Consider the following 15,314-nt stretch of genomic DNA (forward strand, 5'->3'; position numbering starts at 1 on the left):
GTCGGGTAATTAGTCTAATAAGGTTTATCCTCTGTGAATGTAAATTTGCTGCTGACTGAGTTTACCCTTCACACATCCAAACCCTGTGTAAAATATTCCACAGCAAGGAGATAAGATGACCCTGTGTCCCATTAATGGATTTAATTGGTCCAATTAAGTGGTGAGGCAAGGAAGCAAAACAATAACTAGGGGACACATCATCGTACGAGCAGACCATTGATCCAAAACCTCATGGTTGAGAGAGGGATTTAAGTGTGGAAAGCCTCCGCTAAGTAGCAGAATTAAAAACACTAAGGTTTATATCAAAGGCAAAATTGAAGTCAACTTAATATACCTGAGATATATAATCAATACATTGTATTCTGTCTGGCAAATAGTATATATAGAATATACTGTACATACAGCATACTGTAATGTTCTCTATGCAGCGGCTGCAATGAGTTGACCTCGGGCTAAAAGATATGATTATCACCATTATTTGTCTTTGATGATTAGACACATAAATCAAGCTGAGATAAAAACAGTAATAACACCACAGTAGTGTATAATCGGTTACACCAAATAAAAAATGCATTATTTATCCCCCCAGAAACAATTATGAAAATGTTTTTGCCTGCAGCTACACCCACGCTTTCAAAGCAGCAACCAGTTAATCAGTGTTCTCTTAACAACACCTCTGACTCCTTACCAGTTTACCAGAGAAAAGGGAACTATCGATGTGATGCACCAGAGCAAGCATTCTATATGCAAAACGTCAATATTGCATCCAATCAAGTTTAATTAATTGCACAAGTTTGTAATCATGATTATTATATGATTAATAGTACAGCCCTCAGTGTACACAACATACACTCTATATGTAAATGTCTGTTTGTTTATGTCATTTTAAAGGGATGGTTTGGATTTTTTGAAGTGGGGCTGCATGAAGTACTTATCCATAGTCAGAATATTACCAACAGTAACTGGCAGAAGCTGCCTGCTTTTAGCATGGAAAATAAATGGCTGTCTTGATTGGTTATTTTTTTGCTATTTCCTCACCCTTTAAAACACCAAAGTCCCACAATAACATACGGTTGGCCTTTTTTAGGTGACTAAAATATGTTTAGATGCCGTGCCTCCCCACAGCAGTACACTGCTCAGTTTCTGTGTCAGTATTCCTGCCTGCTTTTCCAAACTGGGGGCTAGCCCACCAAAATCTGTAGCTAAAACACTGACTATGGATAACTACATCACACAACCCCACATCAATCTGAAATATCCCTTCAACATGATGAAATGAGAATTCAAGCAGATTCTCTCTTGATGCAAAAAAACACACTTTTCTAAAAGGGCACTGTTTTATTGGAATGCCTTGATCTGAGCAAGAAAAGGGTATGAAAGTGCCAGTGCCAACATTAGACCAACAGTAAAATTACTGAATCTACAGTCCGCATTACAAATTACACTTAAGGCATAACTGTGCTGACATCGCCCCGTGACATTTTCCCACCGTTTATCTTTGATACCCACAGCCATAAGCTATCCTCCTTTTACTCTCTCTATTCCATTGTGCTCTGCTTTTTTATGCCGTTGTTGCTTCTTTCCAGGTCCCTCCTACACAGGAGACCCTCTGAAATTCTCTTATGGTTGTTCAACATCCCTGATAATTGCCGAGGGCGCTGTTCATAGACAAAACAGGGATATTTTGAGGGTAGCGGAGTGTGGAGAAGATAATGGAGTCAAGAGGGAGAAGTCGCGACTTCCCACAATGACTAAGCAGCCTCCAGTGAAGCTCAATATGACGAATATTTGTGCAAGAGATCAGGCTGGTATTTGTTCAAATTAATAAACAACAACACGTGATGCCAGCATCACCTTGTGAGCAATATTTCACACCTTCCTTTGAATAAAACTCACATATTAACTTCTTGGTTTGAGATGGGATTTTTACATTTGTGTAGGGTTCTATTATGGAGGCCCATATGCAAGTGTGTTTATATGTGTTAGTGAAAGAGACAACACATCAAAGGAAAAACAAAACACATCTCAATTGAGACGCACACTCAGAGACAGAAAATTACCTGAAGATGTCTGATGGTAAAAATGACAGGATCAGAAAGGTAGACTTTGTTAGAGTCCTTGTTGATGGCAGCCGTGATAACCGGTGAGTTGACAATGACAGAGTAATTGGTAGCCATGGCTTCACTGCCAAGCTTCATGCTGGCATTCTCTGTTGAAAGGTAGATGCCGATGTGTTTGTACAGGACAAAAGCTATCCGAATTTCACCTGTAAGAAGACGAGTGGGATAAGTGGTCAGTCTTCACACAAGTGACACTTGCACAAAGAATACATTACATGAGCGAAAGTATGTGGAACCATTACACCCATGTGTAACACACATGATAGTTGTATCATGTTGTTAACCTATTCTTCTAGACTATTATAAGCTACAACACACTCTATTTAGCTATTTGATGACATCATACAGTGGGAGTGAGATATACTCAGCTTGTGGTGCATAATAGAGGTAGTTAGATGGATGAGGAATACTGGAAATAATAACAAAATACTAAAATATTCAAAAATACTAGAAGCCGGTGAAGCTTTGTTAACACAAGAAACAGGAGCAGAATATAGTAAAACTGTCAAAAAAGAGCCCAGTGTCACGGTTGCCAAAACAGTTCCACAGGGATCCAAAAATGTAGTTTCAACCTTTCTGTTGGCACTGACAAAGGTAAGCATTTTTCTTGTTAATAATGTCACACACACACACACACACACACACACACACACACACACACACACACACACACACACACACACACACACACACACACACACACACACACACACACACACACACACACACACACACACACACACACACACACACACACACACACACACACACACACACACACACACACACACACACACACACACCACCAGTGTGCAATAATGATGCAGCTTCAATCAATTCTGATTTGCATGGGCTGATAATAAAGTGTAAAAAATGGGCTGTAAAAGAGAAAAACATGAAGACTTTTTGATCAGTTAAAGTGGATCATGTATGTCGCAGAGTTTTTCAAGTAATATGATAATATTTTTGTTTTAGTCATGTCAAATTATGTCAGTTAAACTTCTGCTATATCGAAAACCTGAATAATACACAAGACACCAACTGAAACTGCACACAAGTAATGATAACACTTCATACAAACAACAGGGGACCAATAAAAGCAGATCCAAAAGGTTAAATGACTCACCATTTCTTCCGTGCTGCTTTAACGTGTTGGCTGAGAGGTGGATAGAGTTGCCCTGTCCTCCGGTTTGTGGAAACTTCAGATCAGGCAAACTCCCATCTGTGCTCATCCTCGCTACCTCCAGCTCTGCACACGTACAGAAAAAACCCAAGTGAGACAGCAGTTAAGAAACAATAAGCTGGATTTTTATGACACATAATAAGACATAATAAAAAATGCTGCAGACTATAAATTGCAGAGGCCCAACAGTGCACAATATCCCAGCTGAGCCCTTCAAGGAAATATTCTACATTATGGGCAATATGGCTACTTGAGTTACTCCAGGGTTAGGTTAGAAGATTGAATAATTCATGAATTAAATTAATAATAAATAATTACATTTACCGGATAATATATGCACCATTGACCATTAATAATTCTTGAATGCTTTTAAGTCAAAACATTGCAGCCCCCCCCCCCCCCCCCCCACACACACACACACAATACTGTCTGTAAGAGGAAATAGCGAGCTGTATATTAACAATATTGGTGTCACATGAAACTATAAGACTTAAAGCTACAGTATGTGCAGAGCAAAAACAAACAACAAATAAACGAGTTTTAATTGGAGTGAGAACCCTTCGTAGTAATCCAATGCAGTTCGGGTGGAAAAAAATGCAATTCTTGCAGAAGTCTTCATGTCGAATGTTTTGGATACCAAATCACACCATGGAATTTTCTTTGTTCCTCAAGTAATTGGTTTCTTCATGTTGTATTTTGGAGGAATTTTGATACATTTATTTTAATTCTCAAGCGTCCAAAATGTGTAAATCTGGCACCAATCATGCGTTACAAATGGTGTCAATCCAATTTGAATTGGATTTAATCCAAATTGCTGCAACAACCTTAAAGACAAAATTAAACATGAGAATGACCTTCATAATGTTCTAAGTCCTTATACACTCTCATTTAAATAGCAAGGCCCCACATTTGAAATGGTCTGGAAAGAGCCCTGTCCACATCATTTAAACAAGAAATTACGTCTTATGTGCTAGCTTTGAAAGTTAAAAACATGCATTTAACATGCAGCAATGTCAAACCTGGAGTGTAAAGTTAAATGAACCAAAGAAAAACAATGACCTCCATGTGACTTATTATCTATCCAAGCATCTCCAACTAGCACAAAATGCAGCACACTCTTTCTTGATTCACACAACTTTGAAGAACTGCCTCCCTCTCAACTCTCTGTGCGGAGGGGTGGTTAGTGTCTTTCTATATCCCTCTTAATCAAGAGACTATCAAGTGTTCAAGTGACATTGTTTCTTCTTAAAGTGTAAAAGGAAAACAAAGGTTGTCTTCTACATTTGAAAAAGTCTTCATTTCAAGGAATCTTTTTCTTGAGAGGAGCGGAGCGAGCGAGAGATACAAGGAGATAAAGACAAGCTAGGGAAGACAAGCTTGCTTCTGCGGCAGCTCAACAGCTGTTGTGTCTGAAGCAAGCTCCTAATTTATGGTTCAAAGGCTCCGTTGTCATGCAGCAGAGGAAAATGAGCTGCTGATAGGATCCCGACTCAAGTAAAAAGCTCATTCCATCAAAGTTATTATGGTATGATACAATTCAGATTAATAAAGCATTCAAGTGTGCTCTAATCTCGAGTAGCGGTGACCTCTGTGAAGTCTAGGCATTCCTAAATGTCACATAACTCCCAAAGCTCTGAGATGAATCCAGTGATTCATGACGAGACAGAACTAAAGTTGCACAAATGTCAGATTCAAAAGAATGAGGTGAGTACTATGGGCTAATACAGTTAGAAGGAGCACATGCAAAAGCTTCAACTACTGTGGAGTCATCTCACTTGTAAAGTCACCGAGTAGGTCATGTACAGGACAACAATTCTTAAACATTACTGTACAGCTTTTTCATATAAACATGGCAAGGACATTATGTGAAACTAGATGCCTTAAAACTTTGAAGGAAAAAGGAGATCAACCTTTTGGGAGATGGGCTAATTTGCGAACATGACACGTCAGTTGGTACGTTACACATAAGCATCTTAGAGGCAGTCACCGGAAACTGTTTGGAGGTAGTTTCATTGATTCACTGATATTCCATTGTGATTGGATGAACCAGCTGCCTAACAAACTCTTGCAAGAGTCAGGAGAGGAGCAAAAATATATTTTTCCCATGAGAAAAAGCCTTCAGTGTTGTTCTTTGTGTTGTTGTTTGTTCACTTTCTTCTCTCTCCAATGAAATAAGTCTTCAGTTCTGGTATAACTAATGCTATTGCAGCCTTAGTGCAGCCACTTATAAAGTTCAGTATCTGACACTTGATTTCTTGTTTCCTTAATCCATAAAAAAATCAAGTATAAAAACGACATGTGATTTTACAGGGGGTTATCTGCCAGACTTTTTTCTTGCTCCTATGTCTAGTCATCACCTTAAGATTGCCAAGTAAACATCAGAGACTGCAGGAAGTAACTTTGTCCATCAAAGGAGTTTTATAATACCTCTTTTAAACCTATACCTTGATGACTCAATGACCAGTTTCTAACAAATGTTTTGAGACGGAATTCAATTTACTTTCTTAACGGCTACCTTCATTTGTCAGAGAGGGTGATTTCCGACCATGCTTAGTCCAAACATTTCACGGTCAATGAGTGACACTGCATTTGCTCCCGCTATGCCACTGAACTAATGGCAGTCATCTCTGGCGTAACGCATAAAACTGGTTGGCAGATGCAGTGGGGAATCTCAACTTGGAACACAAATTTCAAAGGGTGAGAAACAGAAACTTCATTAATCCTGGTAAGGCATTCAGCAGATGATCTGATGTCAGTGGACGATGACACCTCTGTCCTTGATAAAGGTTAGTGCTCACAGAAAGCTACACAGAGGCCATATTTAATCCTCCCTTTGTATCTGTTCTCATACCAAGGCTACCCATACTTTCTCAAAAAAAAAGAAAAAAAAGCCTTTGTATTAAAATTCTCTTGTGCTTTTGCAAAGGCCAGGGGGTTTTGGTGATACATTCCTATTCAACTTAGCTAAGACAATACCCCAGATAGCTCACCATTCCCTGGATTCCAAGCTTGCCTTTTGAATAAAGGAAGCATTTTTCTTCTCCCTCTCTAACTCTCCTTTCCCTGTGTGGTTGTGTAAAAGAGCTTACGATGGGCTTTAGGGAATTCCTTTGATGCCATAGTAGCTGTTGGACCCAAAGGCTATACCTTCAAAGCCCGTTTAAATAACACGCTAATCGGCAGAAATCTGCTCATAAGATTATCATGCAGAGAGTGAAGCACATTCCTACGCAGACAAAGCCCTAGACAAGCACATGCACTGTGACGTGTAAACACAAACACAGACACAATGGGTGCGAAAATATCCTTCTTTGAAAGCGAAGAAAAAAGATCTCATTATCAGCTTGAGCCTAAAATTGGAACGAGGGTTTCTTACTGTTCAAAACTCACTTTAAAGTAAGAAAACTGACTCACCCTGACATCAAGAATGTGCCACCACCAGGTGCAATGTGTGCGATCTACAGTACCTTCACTTTGTATGCGAGAGATCAATAATTGCTACAGTGATTACTGATGTTACACACACAAACACACACACACACACACACACACACACACACACACACACACACACACACACACACACACACACACACACACACACACACACACACACACACACACACACACACACACACACACACACACACACACACACACACACACACACACACACACACACACACACACACACACACACACACACACGCGTAATTACACACACACACACACACACGCGTATTAACCAGACTACTACGATGCGCTGTAAAATCTTACCCCAGTTGAGCATGCATCATCTCATTCCCCCTCTCCTAACGTGCCCAGAATCTCCATTAATACCCACATGAATTGTGTGCCGGATACAATAAAATATATTTTTATTAATCATCCTTACCCTTGCTTCCTTTTCACTAGACCTATATTTTTAGATTGCCATAGCAGCAGCAAAGTTGCGAAAAGACAAAATACTTCTGAGGAGAAGGCTTTACATTATTTTTGTTTTTTATTCCCTTGCACAAGCTGTCGTCTGCTACTTTTTTAAATTTAATTGAACTGTATTTTATGGTTTGTAAATGACTCTCAATGCAAACTGCAGATTTAATAAATGCTGCTGTTCAACAACTGGTGTATGATGTCATTTTCAAAAGCACCATTGGGTAAAATCTTGACCAGAAAAGTTATCTGTGCTGACTTGGTATTTATAAACTGAATAATGAGCTCTGATCCCTGATCTGCAGAACTAGTGGTTACTTCTGGCTAATAATTGACATGAATATAAGCCCAATAATTTCATATTATGTTTAATTTACAGTGGAGTGCCAAATCTAACCTCCTGTGAGGGAGAACAAATTAATCCAGTGACCTCCACACTTGTTTCACAGCCTCAACAGCACTGCTGTCAATATGCGAGCACCCTGGATCAATAGCAGTATAGTGAACTTTGTAACCCCTGTCCAGTGAAGGATGAAACATTTCAGACACATGAGAGAAACGCCATTAGAAAACATTATAAAGATCAAACCAAGGGTTCAGGTCCCTAAACTTAGCATTAAAATTTCTAAAGATTATAACTGAGAGTGCTGTCTTCCAGCTGAGGAGAAATTAACTTAATTTTGTTCAAGCTAGTTTACCCATGCAGACAAGTCGACCAGCTTAAAGTGTAATTTGTTGTTGGCATAAAATGTTCATTGCGTTATTGCTCCAAGTTAGAAAAGTAGAGAAGAGCTCAATCAATAAATATGTAATGCCATTGTGTGTGAGAGGAGCCAACAGGAAGTAAAGCATGCCTTAAACTGGCTGGACTGGAGGACTCTAGCCCCTACACAAAATGAACAAAACACAGAAGTGAGAAACTTTCATAGATTTGAGAAATCTCTTGTGAGACTTGCTTCCAGATGACTTATTTTAACCCTAACCATTCCAGGTCAATGCCTAACTTTTACAATCTAACCTTAATCGTCTTGCGAGACTTTGGTTACAATCTAGATGCAACCACATTCATAGGAATGAGTGGGGTGCCATTTTGAAATGTGGTATCAAGTAAAACAAAAAAAACATTCATTATTCCAAGCATAATAGTGTTATTTGTCCGGAGGAGATCTTTTAAGCAAAACAAGCTCTTTCTTGACATGTATTTACAGTAAATGGCATTCGCATGTGCAGATATATAGCTAAAACTTAGAAAATACTCACGGATGTTGTCAGTGTTCTCTTGCACAATGTCTGTCTTCAGCAGGTTATCAGCCAGAACGAAGGCCCCTTGCTCCACCGTGTCCAACAGCATTGTAGCGGCCCTCAGCTGCTCGCCTGTGCTCAGCTCCCTCCATGCTGCCTGGGCCTGCGGCTGCAGCAAATTGTTGACTGTCTCCACCATGGCCTGGGGAGTCCAAATGATCGATTTAGTGAAAAGAAGCTAAGCTGGTTTGGGACTGCTGTGGTTTGACATGGTGGTTTGGTAAACGGTGGGAGTGAAGGAAGATAAAAGAGACTTCAGCGCTTAAAACAAATCACACAATCCTATTGGAGTGTGAAAAGAAGAAACATTTGATTTGAATTGAAAATGCCATAATCATCTTCCTACTGAGAAATTTCATGACCCCATTTCCAAGTCATTTGCGAGTTATGCTTTTAGACATGGATTGTAACTAGTAGTAGCAACACCTGAATCTGTAATGTCATTGGGAATGTTGTTACATTGCTTTTGTTACTGTTCCTTTTTATCTACAATAAGAATTAATCATGTAAATGAATTAGAACCAAAGCTTACAGGACATGAGGGCAATTTTTTTTTTTTTTAATTGGTGTGATTAACGCTCTTCCATGCAGACAATCCCGATACAACAGAGCACTACAAAAAACACAGCAAAACTGAGGCATTCCAATGGATGTACGTGGTACTGGCTGGTAGCACGAACTTGCAACTATTCAGCTCACATCCTCCCTGTGTATTAATGGCCCAGATCAGCTATTATGCCTTCTTAAATCTCCCCACAACAATGCCAAAGCATGTAAGCAAGGAAGAAACAAGACCATTCTCAAGACAAGATGAAAAATTAAAAGCCATTAAACATTTAAAAATGCCAATGGCAAGATTTATGAATGGAATACTAATTGGTCAAGCGAAGCAATTTATTCCCACAGCACTAAAGAGCAAAATGAACCAGAGTGCCAGTGGAAGAAAAGCTAATTCTAAGCCAATACAGTACAATTGGGGGTCAAAAGCAGAATTGCTAGATATACCATGCACTGCTACAGTAGAAACATTTCCACACTCGAAAATGGAAGTCTGATTTTAAAAAAAAGATTCAACTTTTGATTCTTCATCAGCACTTCTTCAAAAGCCAGTTTACACAGTTATGACATCCTGAAGATGGAAGCTATGATGCCTGTTAAAAACAGGGGGTGTCACACCACAGAACTTCTCTCTGAACTTAGCTTAGATCCCCTTTTTGATCAATGGATTATGAAAAGGAATAAGAGTTTTAGTATGACTCAAAAACAGTGCAGGGATAAAGCCAAAGGCGATAAGAGAAAGCATGTGCTGGAGTGTATCAAATGAATTCCTGATCAAACGACAGGGAAAAAAAAACATGGCTTTACAGTCACAAATCACAAGTGCAGTGGACCCCCAATTACCTTATAGTGTTAAGTTGTATGTTTGTTTCAAATCCCTCTGATAGCAAGAGGAGAGTGGGACTGATTGTATTCAACTGGCGCTGGATAAGAATTTCAAACAGTACCAGCTGGCTTTTCCTCATTCTAAACATACCCTGCGCACATTAAGCCGCCCACACCCAGACACAACCACACACTGTGAGAGACTGACGCAAGAATGAACACACACCTATGCACCTGCTAGTATACAAAAACATAGCGCACTCACGCACGCACACACGCACACGCACACACACACACACACACACACACACACACACACACACACACACACACACACACACACACACACACACACACACACACACACACACACACACACACACACACACACACACACACACACACACACACACGCACACACACACACACACACACACACACACACACACACACACACACACACTACTTTGATGTAATTATTCATTAGCTGCAGCCAATCTCCAATCACACCTTTTGACATTCAGCTAGAGGCAGAGGTTGATTCGTTCTCAATTAAGGAGCTCTTTTTCTTCAGGCACTGACATTTCTTTTGTCTTTGTTCACCGCGGCAAGATATATATATATATATTATTTTGCACTTCTTAAAACACTGAAATAATGGTTTTTTGGGGAAAGGATTGATGGACTGGTATTTTCACATGCAGAAGAGACGTACAAAAAAGAACAGGCAGGAAGGAGAGCCCCGCCCCCAAAGACAGAGGGATGAGTCAGAAACTTTATGAGGACGGAATATATATGATGGATAGTGGATAAGCAAGAGTGAATAAAACAAGCGAGGGCAATGTATAGGCTACAGCGTGCATCAAAAATAAATATGGTAAAAAAAAAAAACAGGTTTCTTACAGGTCTTTCAGGAATTTAGAACATCGGCCAAAGAGAAGCAATAAAACTGACATTCACTCATGGTGCATCATTTGGACATGCAATAGATTACCAAATCACAGCGATGAAAATTATTCATTATTGTTATTAATATGCGTATGGCATGCAAATTTTCCCTCAATCAAACCAGAGAATGAAATTATGATGTTAAGACCGTAGAGTATTTCCTCCATGTTGGAAGGCAGGTGACTCACAGTATGCTTTACACATGAGACACTTAGCTGAATTGGAGCATACATGCACTACACATACAATATCTACAATAAAATGCGTCATGTAGTGTTCACAAAATGGAACTATTTGTTGCAAACAATGTTGCTGCAGTCTGAAAACTCTACAGTTGAATTGAGTGCAGAAGAAAATGTGTTGGGAAATTTACACTGTACAAATTAACGGAACCATTTCCATGCCTTTGTCCTGAAAAATGGTTTACTGGTAAACTTATCACCATTTTAGATGAGTAAATACTTTCATATTGATTGAAAAATTCCTTTTCTGGGTTATTATATTGTGTCCCTGAGGGTTTTGTTAAGCTATCTATGTGTGCCAAACAGCCCTGGAAGTATCATCAAGCACACGAATTTCATGTCCTCCATATATTTTTTTCTGGGTTTTTACATTTACAAAGAAGAAATAGTATTATTTTTATTTTTTATTTATTTGCTCATTTCAAATAGATGAGAAAATTGATACCACTCTCATGTGTGCATATACATATGACACTAACACCAGCAGCCAGTTAGCATATTATCAATATTTTAGCATGGATTAAACAAACAATGCATCATGTGTTAATAAGCGAACTAGATTCCATTGCTGTTGGACAAAGCCAGTTAAGCTGATTCCTTCATTTTTAGTTTTTGTGCTAAGCTAAGAAAACTGGCTGTTGTAAGCTTCATATTTACAGCATAGACCAGAGTTGCGTCTTACCTAACTCTTAGCAAGAAAACAAATAGTTTTATTTTCCAAAATGTCAAACTATTTCCTTAGTGAAAACTTTTCAAGCTCCACAAAAAAATGGGGAAAATTCTCTCAAATCAGGAACTAAAAAAATGGGAATCATTCAAGTTTTACCAACACTTATTTATGTAATAATCTCAAGGATTTTTATTTAAATAAACGTCACTATCTTTTGTGAAATGGGGTAACACAATGGTGGTGGAGCGTAAGGCCAACTGACAAAAAGTCTTGCTTTTGCAGTATTATGAATTGCGTCTGTGACCACATGATCACAACCAGGGCACGGTTCGTGATGCGTTTTGTGGTTGGTCCATCAGAAATTGTAACGCAACAGACTCACTTGTGTATGGAGGAGGGAGATAGTTTTTTACAGTTGCTGGTAGCATTGCGAGTAAATGGTTACTGTGTCCGATCAAACAATAAAAGAGCGATGACTACAAGTTAAAGTGAGATCCCAAAACACACCTACAATTACCGCTTATCAACAACAAACAATGAACAAATCTGAACTATTCCAGATGGAAACTTCAAAATCTCAGTATTCTTTTTTAAAAATCCTTGCAATGGCTCAGATGACAACATTGCATATTTACATGTTACCCTCCTAACAAATAAAACCTGTGACTTTATTTTTTGTCTCTAAGCTTATAATCAGTATGAACATACATCCATGGTGTGTATCTGGGCAACATCAATGCCAAAATCACCAGTGCTGACATAAAGGACAAATACACACAAATCCTCTCCTTTATCCACCCCTGGTTCTTTGACATTTTGGGAAATAAACATATTCCCTTTCTTGCTCAGAGATGAAAAGATTGATACTGCTCTCATGTCTATATGGTAAATATGAAGCTACAGCCAGCTTGGGCTGTGCACCCAAGCAGCGCACCAATACCATCATCATAGTCTGTGCAGTTGAGTTGTAGAGACGTGATGGTGACTCTCTGCTATTTTACTGCTATTAGCACACTGCCACTCCATCTGTCAAATGGAGCTGCTCAGTCTGCTGCAGCAAACTCCCAACGCTTTTTTGTTTAGCCACTTTACTTTCCTGTACTGAAAGAATGCAAACTAGCATTAAAAAAATATTTTCTAGTTGGCGGTACATGAGGAAATGCTAATCATTAACTGAACCCACTGCTGGAATATTCCACTTGGAACAAGGATGATGACTGGGTATGAAAAGCTGCAGTGCACAGGCCATTTATACCAATGTAGAAGGAAGGAAGGGAGGTGGACATTAGCGTGAGCTTGGCAGGAGTCCAAGCCAAGCGGTGGTGTGTGTGCTTCTATCTGTGTGCTGATTGATGAAATGAACTCTGGGTCTGGGAAATTGATTCTGGCTGAGGTTGATCTCCCTCTCTTCCCTTGCACGCTGATCCCCTTTCTGTGTGCATTCTTTTCTCCACCCTCCCTTCCTGTTCACCAGTTGGTTCCTCTTGCTTGCTTCCACTCACTGACGTTGAAGGCTGATCTCAAAATAGGAGGAAAAAACAACACAATCTTGTTCTCTCTCTGTCCTCCTCTACCTGAAGAGATGTCTCTCGGCACAGGGGAAGCTGTTGCATCATTTCTGTATTCCTTTTGCTTGTTTCATTTGACCTGCTAGCCAAATCCTCTGTCTTCTTTGAAAATCTCTGCAACCTTCTTGTTTAATATTTCATGAAATCTTCTCTCTCTACCTTGTAAGCGGGTGGTGACGTCCGTATACAGGTTACTGAGGGATTACCTTTGTGCTTTTTCTTTTATGTCTTAGGTTTAATCTTACTATTGCACAACTCCCAAATAACAGCCCTTTATTTATTTATCAATAGCAGAGAGAGGCAGACTTTCATTTGAAATTAGAGACAAGCCTTTTTTTTTTTAAGTTTCATAACGATGTTTTATTGTATTTTAGAAAGAAGCCTTTTTGCTTCTTAATTTGTTGCTGTTTTGATTTGCTATTGATGCTGTTAGCCGCCAACCCAAAAATAAAACTTCATCCATGTTCACCTTCTGCCTTATTAAATTCAGTATAGTGTTTTTTTCCCTGCAGCACTAACTCAGTCAGTACAAATAAACCTTTTTCCCATCTCAATTAGTGCAATAATTACGGGGAAAAATCTGCTGAAAAGAGCCCATAGACTCCTTTATCATTGCCAGTATGTCCTTCTGTTTTTTCATCAATGCACCAGAAAACAGGGTTAGTAAACACTAGTGAGCGGCATGTAGGCTACTGAAAATGTTATAATAGTTACTTCTTTTTTTATATCTGTTACTTATTCAGTTTCTTTTTCAATTCAAGACAATGTGCACATGCTGCTTGGACATAAACGGACAGCATTTGTGGCTGAGTTGATAAAAAGACTAAAGAACTGTTGTTAAGTTTCTTAAACTTAAAAAAGCTAAAAAAAAAACTGCATTGGAGAGGCAATCGGGAACTGATAGCAGCACACTGCTGAGCATGTCCCTGTTGTTGTAGAGATGGAATCAGTGCTTTGATAAAGATAAATTAACCTTGTGTCCCCCTTTATTACCACCTTTGAGCTTTAAGGACATTCTTTGAGATTTAGGAATTTACAGTAAGTGTATTAACAGAGAATTTAAACATAATCTTTCTACCGTCTCCACTTTGAGAAGAAATGGCTAACGCAGATAATTCCCAGCAGAACTCCTGCACCACAGGCCAGATGAGGAGGTCTCTGTTTATGGCGATGCGGTTACCTTCATCTTTCAACAAATTGACTACCAGGGAAACATTATCATCTGGTTACATTCCCGAATGAAGAGACTCCCTCTGTTTTCGCCTGCTCTAAGGTCATCCTGCGCTGTGACACTCCCCCTTTAGTCATCTTTGCATGTGAAGGTGTCTTTTTAATGAGGGGTTGGAACTCAATATGCTCCCTGTATCTTGAAAATTCACACACACTTGGCTCCTACTAAGGCACAAGATATTATTTTGATCTTTTATGTGTTGAAATAGCCATATTCACGGAATAATTTTCCGTTATCTTCTGCTTTAAAACTAAATAAATGCCGGAGGAAGAAGCTGTTCCAAGTTAGCGTGTTTGACTTTAGCTGGCTAAAACATAGATGGACATAATCACAGTAATTGGACCAGAATGTCACTGCCTATAAACAAGCTGCCATTACCATAACCAAAAGGCACAGGAGGCAGGCCGCTATTTTCATCATGTTTGTTCAAAATCAAAGGGCACAACAGAGAAACATTCCTGCAGGCGAAATGCAGAACACAGAGTTGTTCATTTTACGCTTTGTAGCTTTATCAAGGCCAAATACTGGTGGATGGGTTTAAATCCGCTATAACATGTGGCAGTTATTGCTGTCTATTATGCAGTCATAAAATATTGTGCTTTCCTGTGAATATGTCACTGAAACAGCAAAGGAAGCTGTTTGTATTGAAATTCCCTTATCGTCCTAATGAGATGAAGACCTCAGTACCAAATAAATTCAAGCGTCATTTACTTGTTTACCACTTAAAACAAGAC

General features: G+C 39.2%; 1 protein-coding gene across 1 annotated transcript in view; it reads right to left on the minus strand.

Annotated features, from left to right (window-relative positions):
* Nucleotides 1-15,314, minus strand: part of LOC310964206 (adhesion G protein-coupled receptor L3) — a 152,405-nt gene that overhangs the window by 39,380 nt on the left and 97,711 nt on the right. The window contains exons 8-10 of the mRNA XM_083937258.1: nt 8,497-8,680; nt 3,247-3,369; nt 2,061-2,266 (exon numbers count right to left, since the gene is read on the minus strand). Of these exons, the coding sequence (XP_083793384.1) occupies nt 2,061-2,266; nt 3,247-3,369; nt 8,497-8,680 (513 nt within the window). The remainder of the gene's footprint in view (nt 1-2,060; nt 2,267-3,246; nt 3,370-8,496; nt 8,681-15,314) is intronic.

This window comes from Echiichthys vipera (genome assembly GCF_963691815.1).
Source record: "Echiichthys vipera genome assembly, chromosome: 22".
In the NCBI taxonomy this organism is placed as follows: Eukaryota; Metazoa; Chordata; class Actinopteri; order Perciformes; family Trachinidae; genus Echiichthys; species Echiichthys vipera.